This window comes from Eulemur rufifrons, chromosome 20 (assembly GCF_041146395.1).
Source record: "Eulemur rufifrons isolate Redbay chromosome 20, OSU_ERuf_1, whole genome shotgun sequence".
NCBI classification, from domain to species: Eukaryota; Metazoa; Chordata; class Mammalia; order Primates; family Lemuridae; genus Eulemur; species Eulemur rufifrons.
The window spans coordinates 46,617,306-46,630,123 of NC_091002.1; the positions used below are offsets into that span (position 1 = coordinate 46,617,306).

A 12,818-nucleotide genomic window follows, 5' to 3' on the forward strand; every position below is an offset into this window, starting at 1 on the left:
ACTCGCTCCCTAAGACCCCGGAAGTGGTGGAGTCAACGGCCCGACCGACCCGTGACAGTTTTAGAGCCCGCGGTGCTCTCCGTGATAGGGCATTTGCCCATCAGACAACAGCTCCTTGACGTCAAGGTTGCCGCATAGGAGATAAAGTCGGAGGAGGTGAACGAACTTTTTGAACGTGCCAGTAAGTAAGATGGCGAGAAGGGCAAGAGAGACTGGGAACTATCGATAGCGCAGCGCTCGACGTGGCGCCCTGTGCGCGTGCGCAGTGAACGCGCGCTCGGAGCAATCGATTAGGCAGAATTCGCGCCTCCATTTTTCTGGGACAGAGCGGGAGGCCGAGGAAGCCAGACCACCTGGTAGGAGGGTTTGGGGGTACGGGAAGAGTGGCTGGTGCGGTCGGCTGGGGCCTTTAGAAGACCAGAGGAAGGATTGGGGCGAAGCGGGAAGAGTGGAGAGTTAGCAGGGTGGCATACGTCAGAGTTCGTGTTTCCCGAGTTGCTGGGCTTGGCCTGCACACCCACTTCTTTTACTCAAAGGGCCTCTGTCCCACTCCCACCCAATCCTTAGTTCACTTCTGCGTCGGGATGGTTGCGGCCCTTCTAGTGACGGGGAGTCTGTGTTCTGGCCCTGGTCCCCCTTCCAACCCCGAGTGGTCCTGGATCGGGTTCTTGTCCTCGTGCTTTGGTGCCCTGGCCTGCAAATTGGGGATGATAATTAGACTTCTGCTAGCCTGGCGAGTGAACGTTCTATGGGAGTTGAAGTGGGGGCTGGACCACGTTTTGAAAAATCTCTTTGTACACCCCAAGATGCGCCGGCAAGAGTGAAGAGACCTGATGGAATAGTGGCAAGGGGAGTGAAAAATAGTTCCCCTCCCTCCTTCTGGGTTCCTTGTCATTCAATTGTCACGAATTAAATTGACATAAGACAGATTAACTGTTAGATAAGTTACTGGAAGTTAAACAAAATGGTGCGTGTAAAACATTGATCACAGTGCCCGGCATACAGAAATTATTCAAGTCACGTTAGCCGATATTTACAATAAAATGTCTCGACTTTTCTTCTTTGCCAAACTACCCACCAGCGATTTTTATTCTTTATTGCTACCCAGAATCTTTCATTTCTTATGTCTGTTAAACATTGTCTGTAGGGGAAAAGAAAGAACTTAATTATGTATGAGAGTCCCACAAAATCTGAAACTCTTCAAAAGTGTCAGAGGACTGAAGCTTATTCAGCATCCTGGGCTACTGAAAGGAATAGTGGCTGGGGGTTTCTGGGGCAGTGTGGACACTAGTTTTGGGAGGGTGAATGGAGGAAATGTATGGTGAATAAAGGTGGTTTTGTTATGCAGATAAAAATTCTCTCAGGTAATAAAAGCTGTCTCAGAGCAGCCCTCAGAAGAACAGGTGGTCATTTATATGGGTGGTATCAACTTCCAGTCCCGCCTCCTCTGATTTGAGTTAATCTTCCCTGGTTAATAAGGATTCAGTTTGTGACAACTAGTTTTTCTGGAGGGTTCATATTCAAGCAGGTAAGAGGAGCTCAGAGAAAGCCTCTGCCTGCATTCTGTTCCCCAAATGCCCTCAGTTCAAAGTTATCAACATAACAAAGTATCATATTTTGGGGTGGGATCTCCTGAATTCCATGGTTAAGTTCTGGGCTCTGGAGTGGGCAGTTCTGGCAGCCACTTTAAGCTAGATGAGTTACTCAGCCACAGTTTTCCTTGAGTAGGTGTCCTAACCTCTTCAAGCCTGCTTCATCTTTATCGTGTCCCAGTGTTTTCTACACAAGTGTAGATTTACATACATTTGCTTGTACATATATACACTTGAATACATTGAATGATTTTATTCAATGAGCTAATGCTTATAAGGTGCTTAGCATGGTATCTGGCATGTAGGAAGTGCTTAATACGTGTTAGCTATTATAATTACCACCCATCAGTATCACACAGTGTGTAAGAACTCAGGTTCTGAGGTCACTTTTATTCTTTATTGCTGTCTCTGGACACCTACAGCCTTTTAATATCTGTCCAAACATATGCATATAGACATTGATTTTTGATAATTAAATTATCCAATCATGTCCACCAACTGGAGTTCTTTTTTGCATAAACCAGATACTATCATTTATAGTTTTCTGTTTCACTTTCTAATACTGAAGGAGAACTTAGACACTTGTAAATCAGTGAGTACACAGTCCTTCCAGATTTTTTACATCTTTTCCCATTTTTGTTACTGTTTTGGCCTTATCTTATTTGGCAATATTTTATTAAGTAGTTCACCTTTGAATCTTTCCAATGCATTCAACTTAGTTTAGTTTTCATAGTACAATAGCTTTTTTTTGCCCTCCTACTTTGATTTACTGTCTAAATTATGTAATTACAATAAGAAGCTCAGTTGCCTTAAAACAGGTTTTAAGAATGAACCTAACAGACATTAGTAAACATACAACTACTGGAAACAGTAGTCTGGACATTGACAGAATAGCAGCTGTCTTGCATATTGGAAACACCAGTCACTGTTTAATAGAAGAAATAGAAGGTTCTGGGATAGCAATAAAGAATAAAAATTACAGGTGGGTAGTTGGCAGAGAAGAAAAGTTGATGAGGGATTCTCCTGTCAATATTGGGTAGCATGACTTGAATAATTTTTGTATGCCAGGCACTGTGCTCAATGCTTTATATGCACCATCTTGTTTAACTTCCAGTGACTTAACAGCTAAAGAACCTGAGCTCAGAGAAATGAGGTCACTGACCAAAGATAATGCAACTTGTAGAAATGGGATTTAAACTGTGCAAGATGAAGTGTGACCAAAGAGTCCTGTGTTGCTTCTGTGATTTACTAGTGCCTCTGTCCTTCACCGTCCGTTTTCCCTTCTTGCAGCTGGCAGGGAAATTGTCATCTTCTCCAAGATGTACAGAACCAAAGTGGGCTTGAAGGACCGCCAGCAGCTCTACAAGCTGATCATTAGCCAGCTGCTCTATGATGGCTACATCAGCATTGCTAATGGCCTCATCAATGAAATCAAGCCTCAGTCCGTTTGTGCACCCTCCGAGCAGCTCCTGCATCTCATCAAACTAGGTAGCTTGTGGGTGGTAATTCATAGGTCCCATTGCAAGGTTGTAGATTTTTTCACACAGCAGAATTTTTCAGGGTTACTTTTATCTAGTTTTAGTGCCTAGTATGTACCAGTTATAGTGGTTGGATATCGAAGGAGTAAGTGAAGTCCAGATTATGGAGACCTTAAGCTGGTTCTAGCCTCAGCGTCTTTATATGCATTATCTGGATCACTCTGTCAGTGCATCACTGACTTCCTTCGAATTTTAGCTCAAATGCCATCTGAGTCCTCCTCACCCCTTCTAAAATAATCCCACTTTCTTCCCCACACTTCCCCCGTTACTCTAACACAGTGATTCCACTTCCTTGGTAACAGAATCCCTCTGAAATTTCTTTTATGATTTGGGTTGTTTCCCACACAATCTTCAGCTCCCCAGAAAAGACTGCAAGCTTAGGAAGGATCTGATGGACCTTGTCTTGTTGAACAGTAAATAAGTCCCAGTGCCTACCTGACTGATAATAGAAAGCACTCAGTAAAATACTGAGTTACCAAAAACATTTATACCCTTGACTTGGCAATGCCAATTGTGAGAATTTATCGTGAAATAGAATGGATAAACTGAAATTCCCAAAATATGGAATTAGCTATAAATTTTTAAATATCCATAAAATTGAATAGTATAATGATATAGATGAGTATTTATTAGCCTGGACGGATTTTTATTCTGTATGATTAAAAGAACAAGTAAGTCACAACATGTTACACAGTGTGGGTCTATTTTTGTTTTGAAAAATCAAACAACTGCTTGCACAGGACAAGGTCCAGAAGAATTCATACCCAAGTTAACAGTAATTATCGATGGTTGGTAAAATTTGAGATTGTTTTTATTTTCTTGTTCATCTGTAGTTCTAATTTTTCCTGCACTAGTCAACATATTGTCTATATGATGTTTGAGGTTATTTTTAAAATTAAAATGCAAATTCTTGATAAACTTTATTTTATTTAAATGTCAACATTCTTTCAGAAACATTTTGCTAAATTTAATGTTAACAACATAGCTGACTTAATGAGCTTCAAAGCTGGTACTAACAGATCTCAGCCCTAAAAATATTAAAATTTAGAATGGGAAAAAAATGGATAAGTTAACTAGAGGACTTTTTTTTTTTCTTTTTTTTTTTTTTTATTTTTGTAGTTGTAGTTAAAGTAATAAACCTTGGAGGAGGGAACCTGGGGAAATGACTTTGTTGAAGCCTTACCTTCCCCCAACCCACATCGCCTCACAATGTTGTGAGCCTTGAATAACATGGATGGTATAAGTAATTTTGTAAAACATTAGGTGTCATGCAACTGTTAGAAATAGTACGTTGACACTGATGAACATCTTTGTAGTTGAGATCCAGAACTTTGTGCTGGCCTTTTATAAAAACTTTTTTTTATACCCTTAATTTTGATTTCTTTCAGGAATGGAAAATGATGACACTGCAGTTCAGTATGCAATTGGTCGTTCAGATACAGTTGCCCCAGGCACAGGGATTGACCTGGAATTTGATGCAGATGTCCAGACTATGTCCCCAGAGGCTTCCGAGTATGAAACATGCTATGTCACATCCCATAAAGGACCATGCCGTGTAGCTACCTATAGTAGAGATGGGCAGTTAATAGCTACTGGGTCTGCTGATGCTTCCATAAAAATACTTGACACAGAGAGGATGTTGGCCAAAAGTGCCATGCCAATAGAGGTAAAAGTTCCAATAACATACTTACTGTTTGCCTTTTGTTAATTTTTGGGAGAATGAGAGTACAGTTTAAATAAGCTTTAGTTTGCCTTAGTTGTGGATTGTGTACTTGAATTACAGACAGGTTCTGTACCTTGAGTGTCTCTTCTTGTTGGTCTAGGTCATGATGAATGAGACTGCACAACAGAATATGGAAAATCACCCAGTGATTCGAACTCTTTATGACCACGTGGATGAAGTTACATGTCTCGCGTTCCATCCAACAGAACAGATCCTGGCTTCTGGCTCAAGGGATTATACTCTTAAATTATTTGATTATTCCAAACCATCTGCAAAAAGAGCTTTCAAGTACATTCAGGTTAGGAATCTTTGGAACGAAGCTTTCTATTTTTTCTTAAGTACAGTGAGCTATTGTACGATTATTCTCTTTTTAAAAGTAGTGTCAGTGATGATCTTATAACAAGAGTACAGCTAATGGGTGCAAAAATATAGTTAGATAGAATGAACAATATTTGATAGCACAACAAAGTGACTATTACCAACAATAAGTTAGGGTATACTTTAAAATAACTAAAAAAGTGAAATTGGAATGTTCCTAACACAAAGAAATGTTAAATGCCTGAGGTTATGGATCTGTCAGTTACCCTGATTTGATTAATTCACATTGTATGCCTGTATCAAAACATCACATGTACCATATAAAGATAGACAACTATTGTGTACCCATAATAATTAAAATTTATTAAAAATAATAAAATGTGATGGATGGCACATGGGTTGGATTTTGTTGGCACATAGTTTACATGCTGCCACCTGCCTGCTTCCTCTGGCCAGTCAAGACTGCTTCTGGTCACAGTTCATGCCACAAGGGTTTGGAATCCATATTGCTCTTTAAAGGTTGCAGATCTCTGATAAAAACAAAACACAACTTCACTAATTATAACTTACAGAAATCAAAAAAGCTTTCAATTAAAACTATCAAGTGTTTACTGGAAAAGTGATATGTGGTCCCTATTTTGAATATGCATTGCAGAACTATTAATGTTTCAGTAGTGGCTTCCAACTTTCCGTAATTAAACCTAATTGTTTACTAAATGTTTGTAGCCCCCGAGCAAATTAAAGAAGCTATTCTTATGTACAAGTTGTGTTTATCTTCATTTGGTAACTGCATGAATGTGTCATAGGTTGATAACATTCCATTCTGAGTTCACTCACTGTTCACTTGTAAATATTGTAGCTCACTTCTCTAGTTTTTGGAATAATCTAACCAGTAAATATATAGTTTTAGAAATGTCTGTTCAAAAGTTATTTTCATATATTTCAGAATGTACTTTTATTCCTTCTGATTCCTGGGTAATAGCGGATGGTTGCTTGATGGGTTTTTGCATCAGCCAGATATTTTCCACATTTCTTCTGGATTTAATTGTTCACCAGTTGGTCACTTGTGTTAACGCCTCTGTCCTAACAGGAAGCTGAGATGTTACGCTCCATCTCTTTTCATCCTTCGGGAGACTTCATACTTGTTGGAACCCAGCATCCTACTCTTCGTCTTTACGATATCAACACCTTTCAGTGTTTTGTCTCCTGCAATCCTCAGGATCAACACACGGATGCTATATGTTCCGTTAATTACAATCCCAGTGCCAACATGTATGTAACTGGTAGCAAGGATGGCTGCATCAAATTATGGGATGGTGTTTCAAATCGATGCATCACAACTTTTGAGAAGGCACATGACGGTGCTGAAGTTTGTTCTGCCATTTTTTCCAAAAATTCTAAATACATTCTCTCAAGTGGAAAAGACTCTGTAGCTAAACTTTGGGAAATATCTACAGGACGAACACTGGTCAGATACACGGGTATGTAAGAAATTGATATTACTTAACATTTCGTTGGCATTTTACAGTTTCCAGAAGTCTCTTTTAGATTCTCGAGATGGAGCAATACAATAAGTCTATGCATTGAGCAAAGAAGGTGTTATCCCTCTTTTAAATAAAAGGAAACCAAGGCATAAAGGTTAAATAACATAACCAAGGCTGCAATGAATAGAAGGCGGAGCTGGAAATAGAACCATGGTTTTTTCACTTTGCTCTTCTCAGTACATCATACCTTAGACAATGTCTGGATTTCATGCAAGTAAAATTTGAGAACCTGGTGGTTCAATTGTAGACCAGTGGCCTGCCCTCTTCCCACAGAAACCTGAGAGCAATCCAGAGAAAAGCCTCAGTCAGTAGATCTCAGTATTATATGCACTGGGGAAAGAAGGGCTGATAAAAACCTCTTTTTATAATGAGGTCTGTTTAAATTTATCCTGTCACTAGTAGGGTTCAAGTGTGATTATTTGATAGTATTGTTAAAATACTGTGAATTATTCCTCTGTTCCTTGTAGCATCGAAGACTGTTGTTTGGTAGAAAACCTCCAGGAAACTCCCACTGGCTTCCTCTGTTGTGAGATATGTTTGTGTCATATACTAAAGTTGCTATGACCATCACATAGAAAATTCACAAGAAACCACTACCGTAAGGGACTCTGCTCTGTTAATAAGTTAGCATCTTAAAGAAGAAAATTGAAGAGTTGGTGACATTTGAACCACTGGGGTGCAGCATAACCTGCCTTAGGTTTGTCTCATTGTAACCAGAAGTTTGCTTCCCTGCCAGCTTTCTGGCTTCTGGTGTATATAGTACAGTCATTTTTATTATAATTCTTTGTGACTTCATTGAAATACTTTCATATGAAGTTATTTTGAAAAATATTTCTTGTTAAAAAGCTGTGTGCTTACTGCAAAAAGAAGATACAGAAGTGATAAGAGTAAGCATGTGAAAGTGTCCTCCCCCTTCAGAAGTAATAACCACTCTCAAGGAGTGTGCTATATCTGGACAGATGCCACACTTTTGACAAGAGCTTATTATATTTACTTGTTTTATGAATGTTTTGGAATGTTTTTTAGTGGTATGAGGTTGATTGGCTTGTTTTAGTGGAGAATTGTAATTTGGTTTTTCAAAATTAGGATTATACTGAATTTACGTGCAAAGTATCTTTTTCCTTTTTTTTAATTCACAGGTCAAGACCCTGTCATGTTAGCACATTAAGATTTCTATTTCCAATTTTAATATTTAGTTAAAATTCAAAAGGTTCTTGAAATAATGAAAGAAATCATTAAAACATTAGAAATTTTGATGCTAAAAATTAATTTAAAATGCTATAAATAATTAAAATATTGGACTGAAGGAAACATAGTCATAGCATATATATGTATATATATGCTAGACATTGGGTTACTATCCTTAATCAATAGAGACCTTATAAAGATGATCCCAAATTTCACAGAAAAAGAGCCAAAGGACATGGAGCCATTTTATAAAAGAAAAATGGTCAGTTGATATAAGAAAAGATGGCCAACTTCACTATAAACCGAAGAAATGAAAATGGGATTATCTTTTTTTTGTTCATCAGATTTCAGAATTTTAAAAGATTGACATATCTAATATTGAGAAAGATTTGAAGAAATCAACATTTTATTGGTAGGAGGGTCAATTGGTAAAATATTTCTGAAGAGTAGTTTCATGTCATATCAAAATTTTAAATACGTATGTTTTGATCTACTCTTAGAAATTCAACCTAAAAAGATAATTGGACAAGCATACACATGCACACATAAAAGGATGTCTGTCCTTGATTTAGAGTAGTTGAGAGTTAGAAACAACATAAATGTTTCCCAAGAAGTATTAAGTCTGTTATGCATCTGTTGACAGCAGGCAGCCTTGAAGAATAAGTACTCATGGTAACATTTGTTGAGCACTTGAACAGCACATCTTGTGCATTACCTCGTTTTAATCTTCACAGCAACCTCATAGGTTAGGTGCTGTAATTATCCCCATTGAACAGTTGAGAAAATTAAGTCCTAGGGGTGTTAAATAATTTGCCCAAGGTCACATCACTAATAGATCTGACCACAAAGTTTTGTGGTTTTATCCAGTGAGCTATATTCTCTTTATAAATTTGCAGTATATACTCTTAAATGAAAGCAGCATATGATGTATGTTCTGACTTAAGAAATTTATAAGTGAATGTACAACGAATGTACAACACAGATATTTAGAAAGGATAGTCACCAAAATACTGACAGGGTTACCTCGGGGTGGTATAATTATCAGGCAGTTTTTGCTTTCTTTTTTTATATGGTACTTTAAACACAAAATATGTATTTTATTCATAGTCATGAAAGGATAAGGCTTCCTTTTAGGAAGCAGATGTCTCTACACTTTATCCCAGTAATTCTATTTCGAGGAATTTAATCCTAAGGAAAGAAAGCATTCTGTACAAAGGATGTTTATCGCAACATTGCTTATAATTGATATAAACTAAATAGCAGTAAAAGAATTGTTAAGTAAGTAGTAATGCTTATAAACTTGTCAGATACATTGCATCTAGTAAAAACTATGGAAAAATGTACCCAACATAAAGTTAGTTAAAACTATAATAGAAAAAATATATATAATGTGGCACCAGTTTTGCATGTATTTTTAAAATGTGTTTTTATGCCTAGACATACATCAGAACATTAAGAGTATTGCCTGAGGTGGTGGCCTAGAGGTGATTTTCTTTTTTATGCTTTTTTAGAGTTTTCTGAAATTGTACAGGGTATATCACTTCAACACGTTTTAAATGCTGTTTTTACATTGAATGCTAGAACATTCTGAGGGTCTGAGATGTGAACTTAAAAAGCTGTCCCTCAGTCCACAGCCCCTTAACCTCTTGGTTTCTGTGGCAGGCGCGGGACTGAGTGGCCGGCAGGTGCACCGGACACAGGCCGTGTTTAACCACACCGAGGACTATGTGTTGCTGCCTGACGAAAGGACGATCAGTCTCTGCTGCTGGGACTCGAGGACGGCTGAGCGGAGAAACCTGCTCTCCCTGGGGCACAACAACATCGTGCGGTGCATAGTGCACTCGCCCACCAACCCCGGCTTTATGACGTGCAGTGATGACTTCAGGGCGAGGTTCTGGTACCGGAGGTCAACCACCGACTGAGCCCCTTCGCGATCATTCTTTCCTTGAGGACTCTGCTCTCCTTCCCCTGTGTCCTGTCACCAGCTTTAATCATAAGTCAGTGTACCATCTTTGGCAGTTGTGCTGCCTCTGTCTACATCCTTCTTGGATTTGTACAAAAGAATCTTTTTTTACCTTGATGTAGAATCATGGTGGAAAAAGTTGGAAACGCAGATCTGTGCAGTTGTTTTACATTCACTGATTATTACAGTGTGATTTTCATCGGTTTTGTAAATACAGGACTTGCCGTTTCTTTTGAATCTACTGATTGTTTGAAGAAGGATGGATTATTAAAATGCTTTTGTCATGAGGAATTTTTATTTGGTTCTCTTGTCAACTTCTCATGCCTGTTCTATTATACCCTCTTTGTATATTTCCTTTCCAGAAGTATTAACAGATGAGTAGGCATGCAGCTCGGAGGACCTGGAATTTTGTACCATATCGAAATCATTTTAGAGAATCTCTTCATTCTGTCCTAAAATGATGTCATTCTGATAATAAAGCTCAGATCTGTAACTTTAGTGTTATATATTTTTCATGTTAATAAAGTTAATGGCCAGTTTTTCCTGAAGATTTATAGGAGCTGAATCTTTCACACCTCCCACGTTACGCTTTAAGTACCTGCAATGCTTATCTTCAGTAACTGTATTTCTGATAAGATTATTGTGATTTGATGGGAGAAAATTGAAAATTTATCCAAGCTAATCAAATTAGGCCAGCCCGCTGTTGCTCTCAGGTGTTGCTTTATCTTCACAAATGATTAATACTGATTGACTTTGTTCTTACGTGATTTAAATCTTTTCGCTTCACTTCAGCATGAACAATGACTTCTCATGGTGGATGCACATGGTAAATGCCTTCTCAGAAGATTTATGCAATTAACCATCTGATACAAGTTTTCTTTTTCTTGAAACTTCTTAGAAGATGGCAGTATTTCACTGGATTCAGCTCTAGCTAGGTTAGAGTACCCTGAACTCCCCTTAAATAAACATAAACTTTATATTTATCCCCAATAAATACCTCATGATCTGGGCAGGAGTACCTAGAAATACAATCTGGGATCATTCGATAAAATAGTAAATAGGTGAAAGTATAAGTAATTGGTTTATATTATAAGAACTTAAAGTTATTGCATAAAAATTCTGCTTTAGTCATCATTCTTGAGGATTATTTAACTCCTTGGTCTGTAAAGCCATCGTAAGCATTCTCAACATGTTAAATCACAGGGCTTTAGTTCAGATTTCCAAAGAACTATACTTTTTTGGTCCATAGTGACTATAAATTTATTTTACGTCCTGATTCTCCAGTATTTGAACTTGGCCATCTGTACGTGCTACTTTTGTAAGATTAAAGGAAACCTACTGAATAGGAACAAGGATAACCAGTTCTACCCAAAAAATTACCAACCCAAACTCCCCACTTCTTTTTTTTTTTTTTACTTTCCTTTGCTTTCAGCCTATGAAACTATAAAGCAGAGAGTTAACATTTCTGTATTATTCTGCTTTGGCTCATATTCTTACGTAACCACACTGCACTCCTAAGTTCCATTGGAGCTTTTCAATTATTCATAAAATAAAAATGCCTACTTTTTACAGTAGTCTCAGCAGTGGATCTGTAGTTTCTGGACTTGTATTTACAAGATCAAGATACTTTTGTGTGTTTCCAAAATAGTTTTTTTTTTTTTTTTTCTCTTAAAAGTCACAATGTTTTGAGCTGGAATACATGCCCAGAATATTATATGGACTTGGTATCCACACCTCATTCATTGTACCATGCAACACCCTGGCCTTCAAATGATGCATAATATCTGGTCAGGATAAGAACTTATACCTTCTATGTTTTTTTTTTAAAGATGTGATTTCTGAAATAAACTTTGTATATGACGATAATTTAAAGTGAGGTTTTTTGGGTGTGGTTTTTTTTTTTTTTTTAAGAGCTTTGAACGTTTCCCATATTTGAACATCAGTTAAGTAGCAATTATGACTTTGGTACTTTTCACAGTGTTTCTTTAGTCTTTGTTTTAAGAAGTCAGTTTTTGTAGCTGAATCACATTTTGCTCTGTATCTTTGTTCTACTCGCTGTGAATTTAAAGAACTTGAGTTTAATTCAGTTTCTGTGGATTATTCAGAAAAAGCTATTTTTTGCCTTAAACTTTGGTTTTCCTTAGGAAGGGCAATGTAGGGGAGTCCAGTCTCACCCCTGTCACTGACTTGGTAAGTAATAAAGCATTTTTCTTCTGGGCTACAGATTCCTTTTCTGTGATTAAAGGGCTTAATCAGGCCAGGCACAGTGACTCACGGCTGTAATCCCAGCACTTTGAGAGGCCAGCACGGGAGGATCACTTGAGGCCAGGGGTTTGAGACCAGCCTAGGGAACATAGTGAGACCCCCATCTCTACAAAAAAAATTTGAAAATTAGCGGGTATGGTGGCACATGCCTGTAGTCCTAGCTACTTGGGAGGCTGAAGCAACAACCTTGTTTGAGCCCAGGAATTCGAGGTTGCACTGAGCTGTGATCATGCCACTGCACTTCCACTCCATCCTGGGGGACAGAGCGAGACCTGTTTCTTTAAAAAAATAAATAAAATTACAGGGTTAATCAAAATAATCTCCAACATACACTTTAACCAGTGAAGCTTTATTTTTTTTTAATGAATCATGATATAAACAGATTTAGAGGATGGAGAAGGGGGGCATTTGCTTCTAGTGGCGAGACCTGTTTCAGAAAATATGGCAAACCAGATACTCCTGAGAGCCCTCTCTGTACAAAGCTGGATAGCATTTTTCTTAAGTCGCTAAATAGATACCTGGGCTAGTAAGAAAGGGAATTCCTGTGAGGCAAAAACGAGAAAGCACAAATCCAGAGGATTAAGAATGCTGGAGCTGACAGTTGCACCAAGGAAATTTGTCATTTCCTCATAGCCTTGATTTCTGAGAAGTCAAAGCTCTGAGTCTTCATGGGGCAGGAACGTTGAT

At 38.1% G+C, this 12,818-nt stretch overlaps 1 protein-coding gene across 1 annotated transcript; it reads left to right on the top strand.

The window, feature by feature from the left end:
• Positions 1–307: 307 nt before the first annotated feature.
• CSTF1 (cleavage stimulation factor subunit 1) lies at positions 308–10,367 on the top strand. Its single transcript, XM_069495803.1, has 6 exons — positions 308–356; positions 2,883–3,080; positions 4,519–4,796; positions 4,954–5,151; positions 6,262–6,652; positions 9,566–10,367. Exons 2-6 carry the CDS (start codon positions 2,912–2,914, stop codon positions 9,823–9,825), a joined length of 1,296 nt encoding a protein of 431 aa, XP_069351904.1. The 5' UTR covers positions 308–356; positions 2,883–2,911; the 3' UTR covers positions 9,826–10,367.
• Positions 10,368–12,818: the final 2,451 nt, after the last annotated feature.

Coding starts and splice junctions, on each gene's coding strand:
- CSTF1 (XM_069495803.1), top strand. CDS start 2,912: ATGTACAGAACCAAAGTGGGCTTGAAGGACCGCCAGCAGCTCTACAAG. Junction 3,081..4,518: donor CCTGCATCTCATCAAACTAG/GTAGCTTGTGGG, acceptor GATTTCTTTCAG/GAATGGAAAATGATGACACT. Junction 4,797..4,953: donor AAAGTGCCATGCCAATAGAG/GTAAAAGTTCCA, acceptor TTGTTGGTCTAG/GTCATGATGAATGAGACTGC.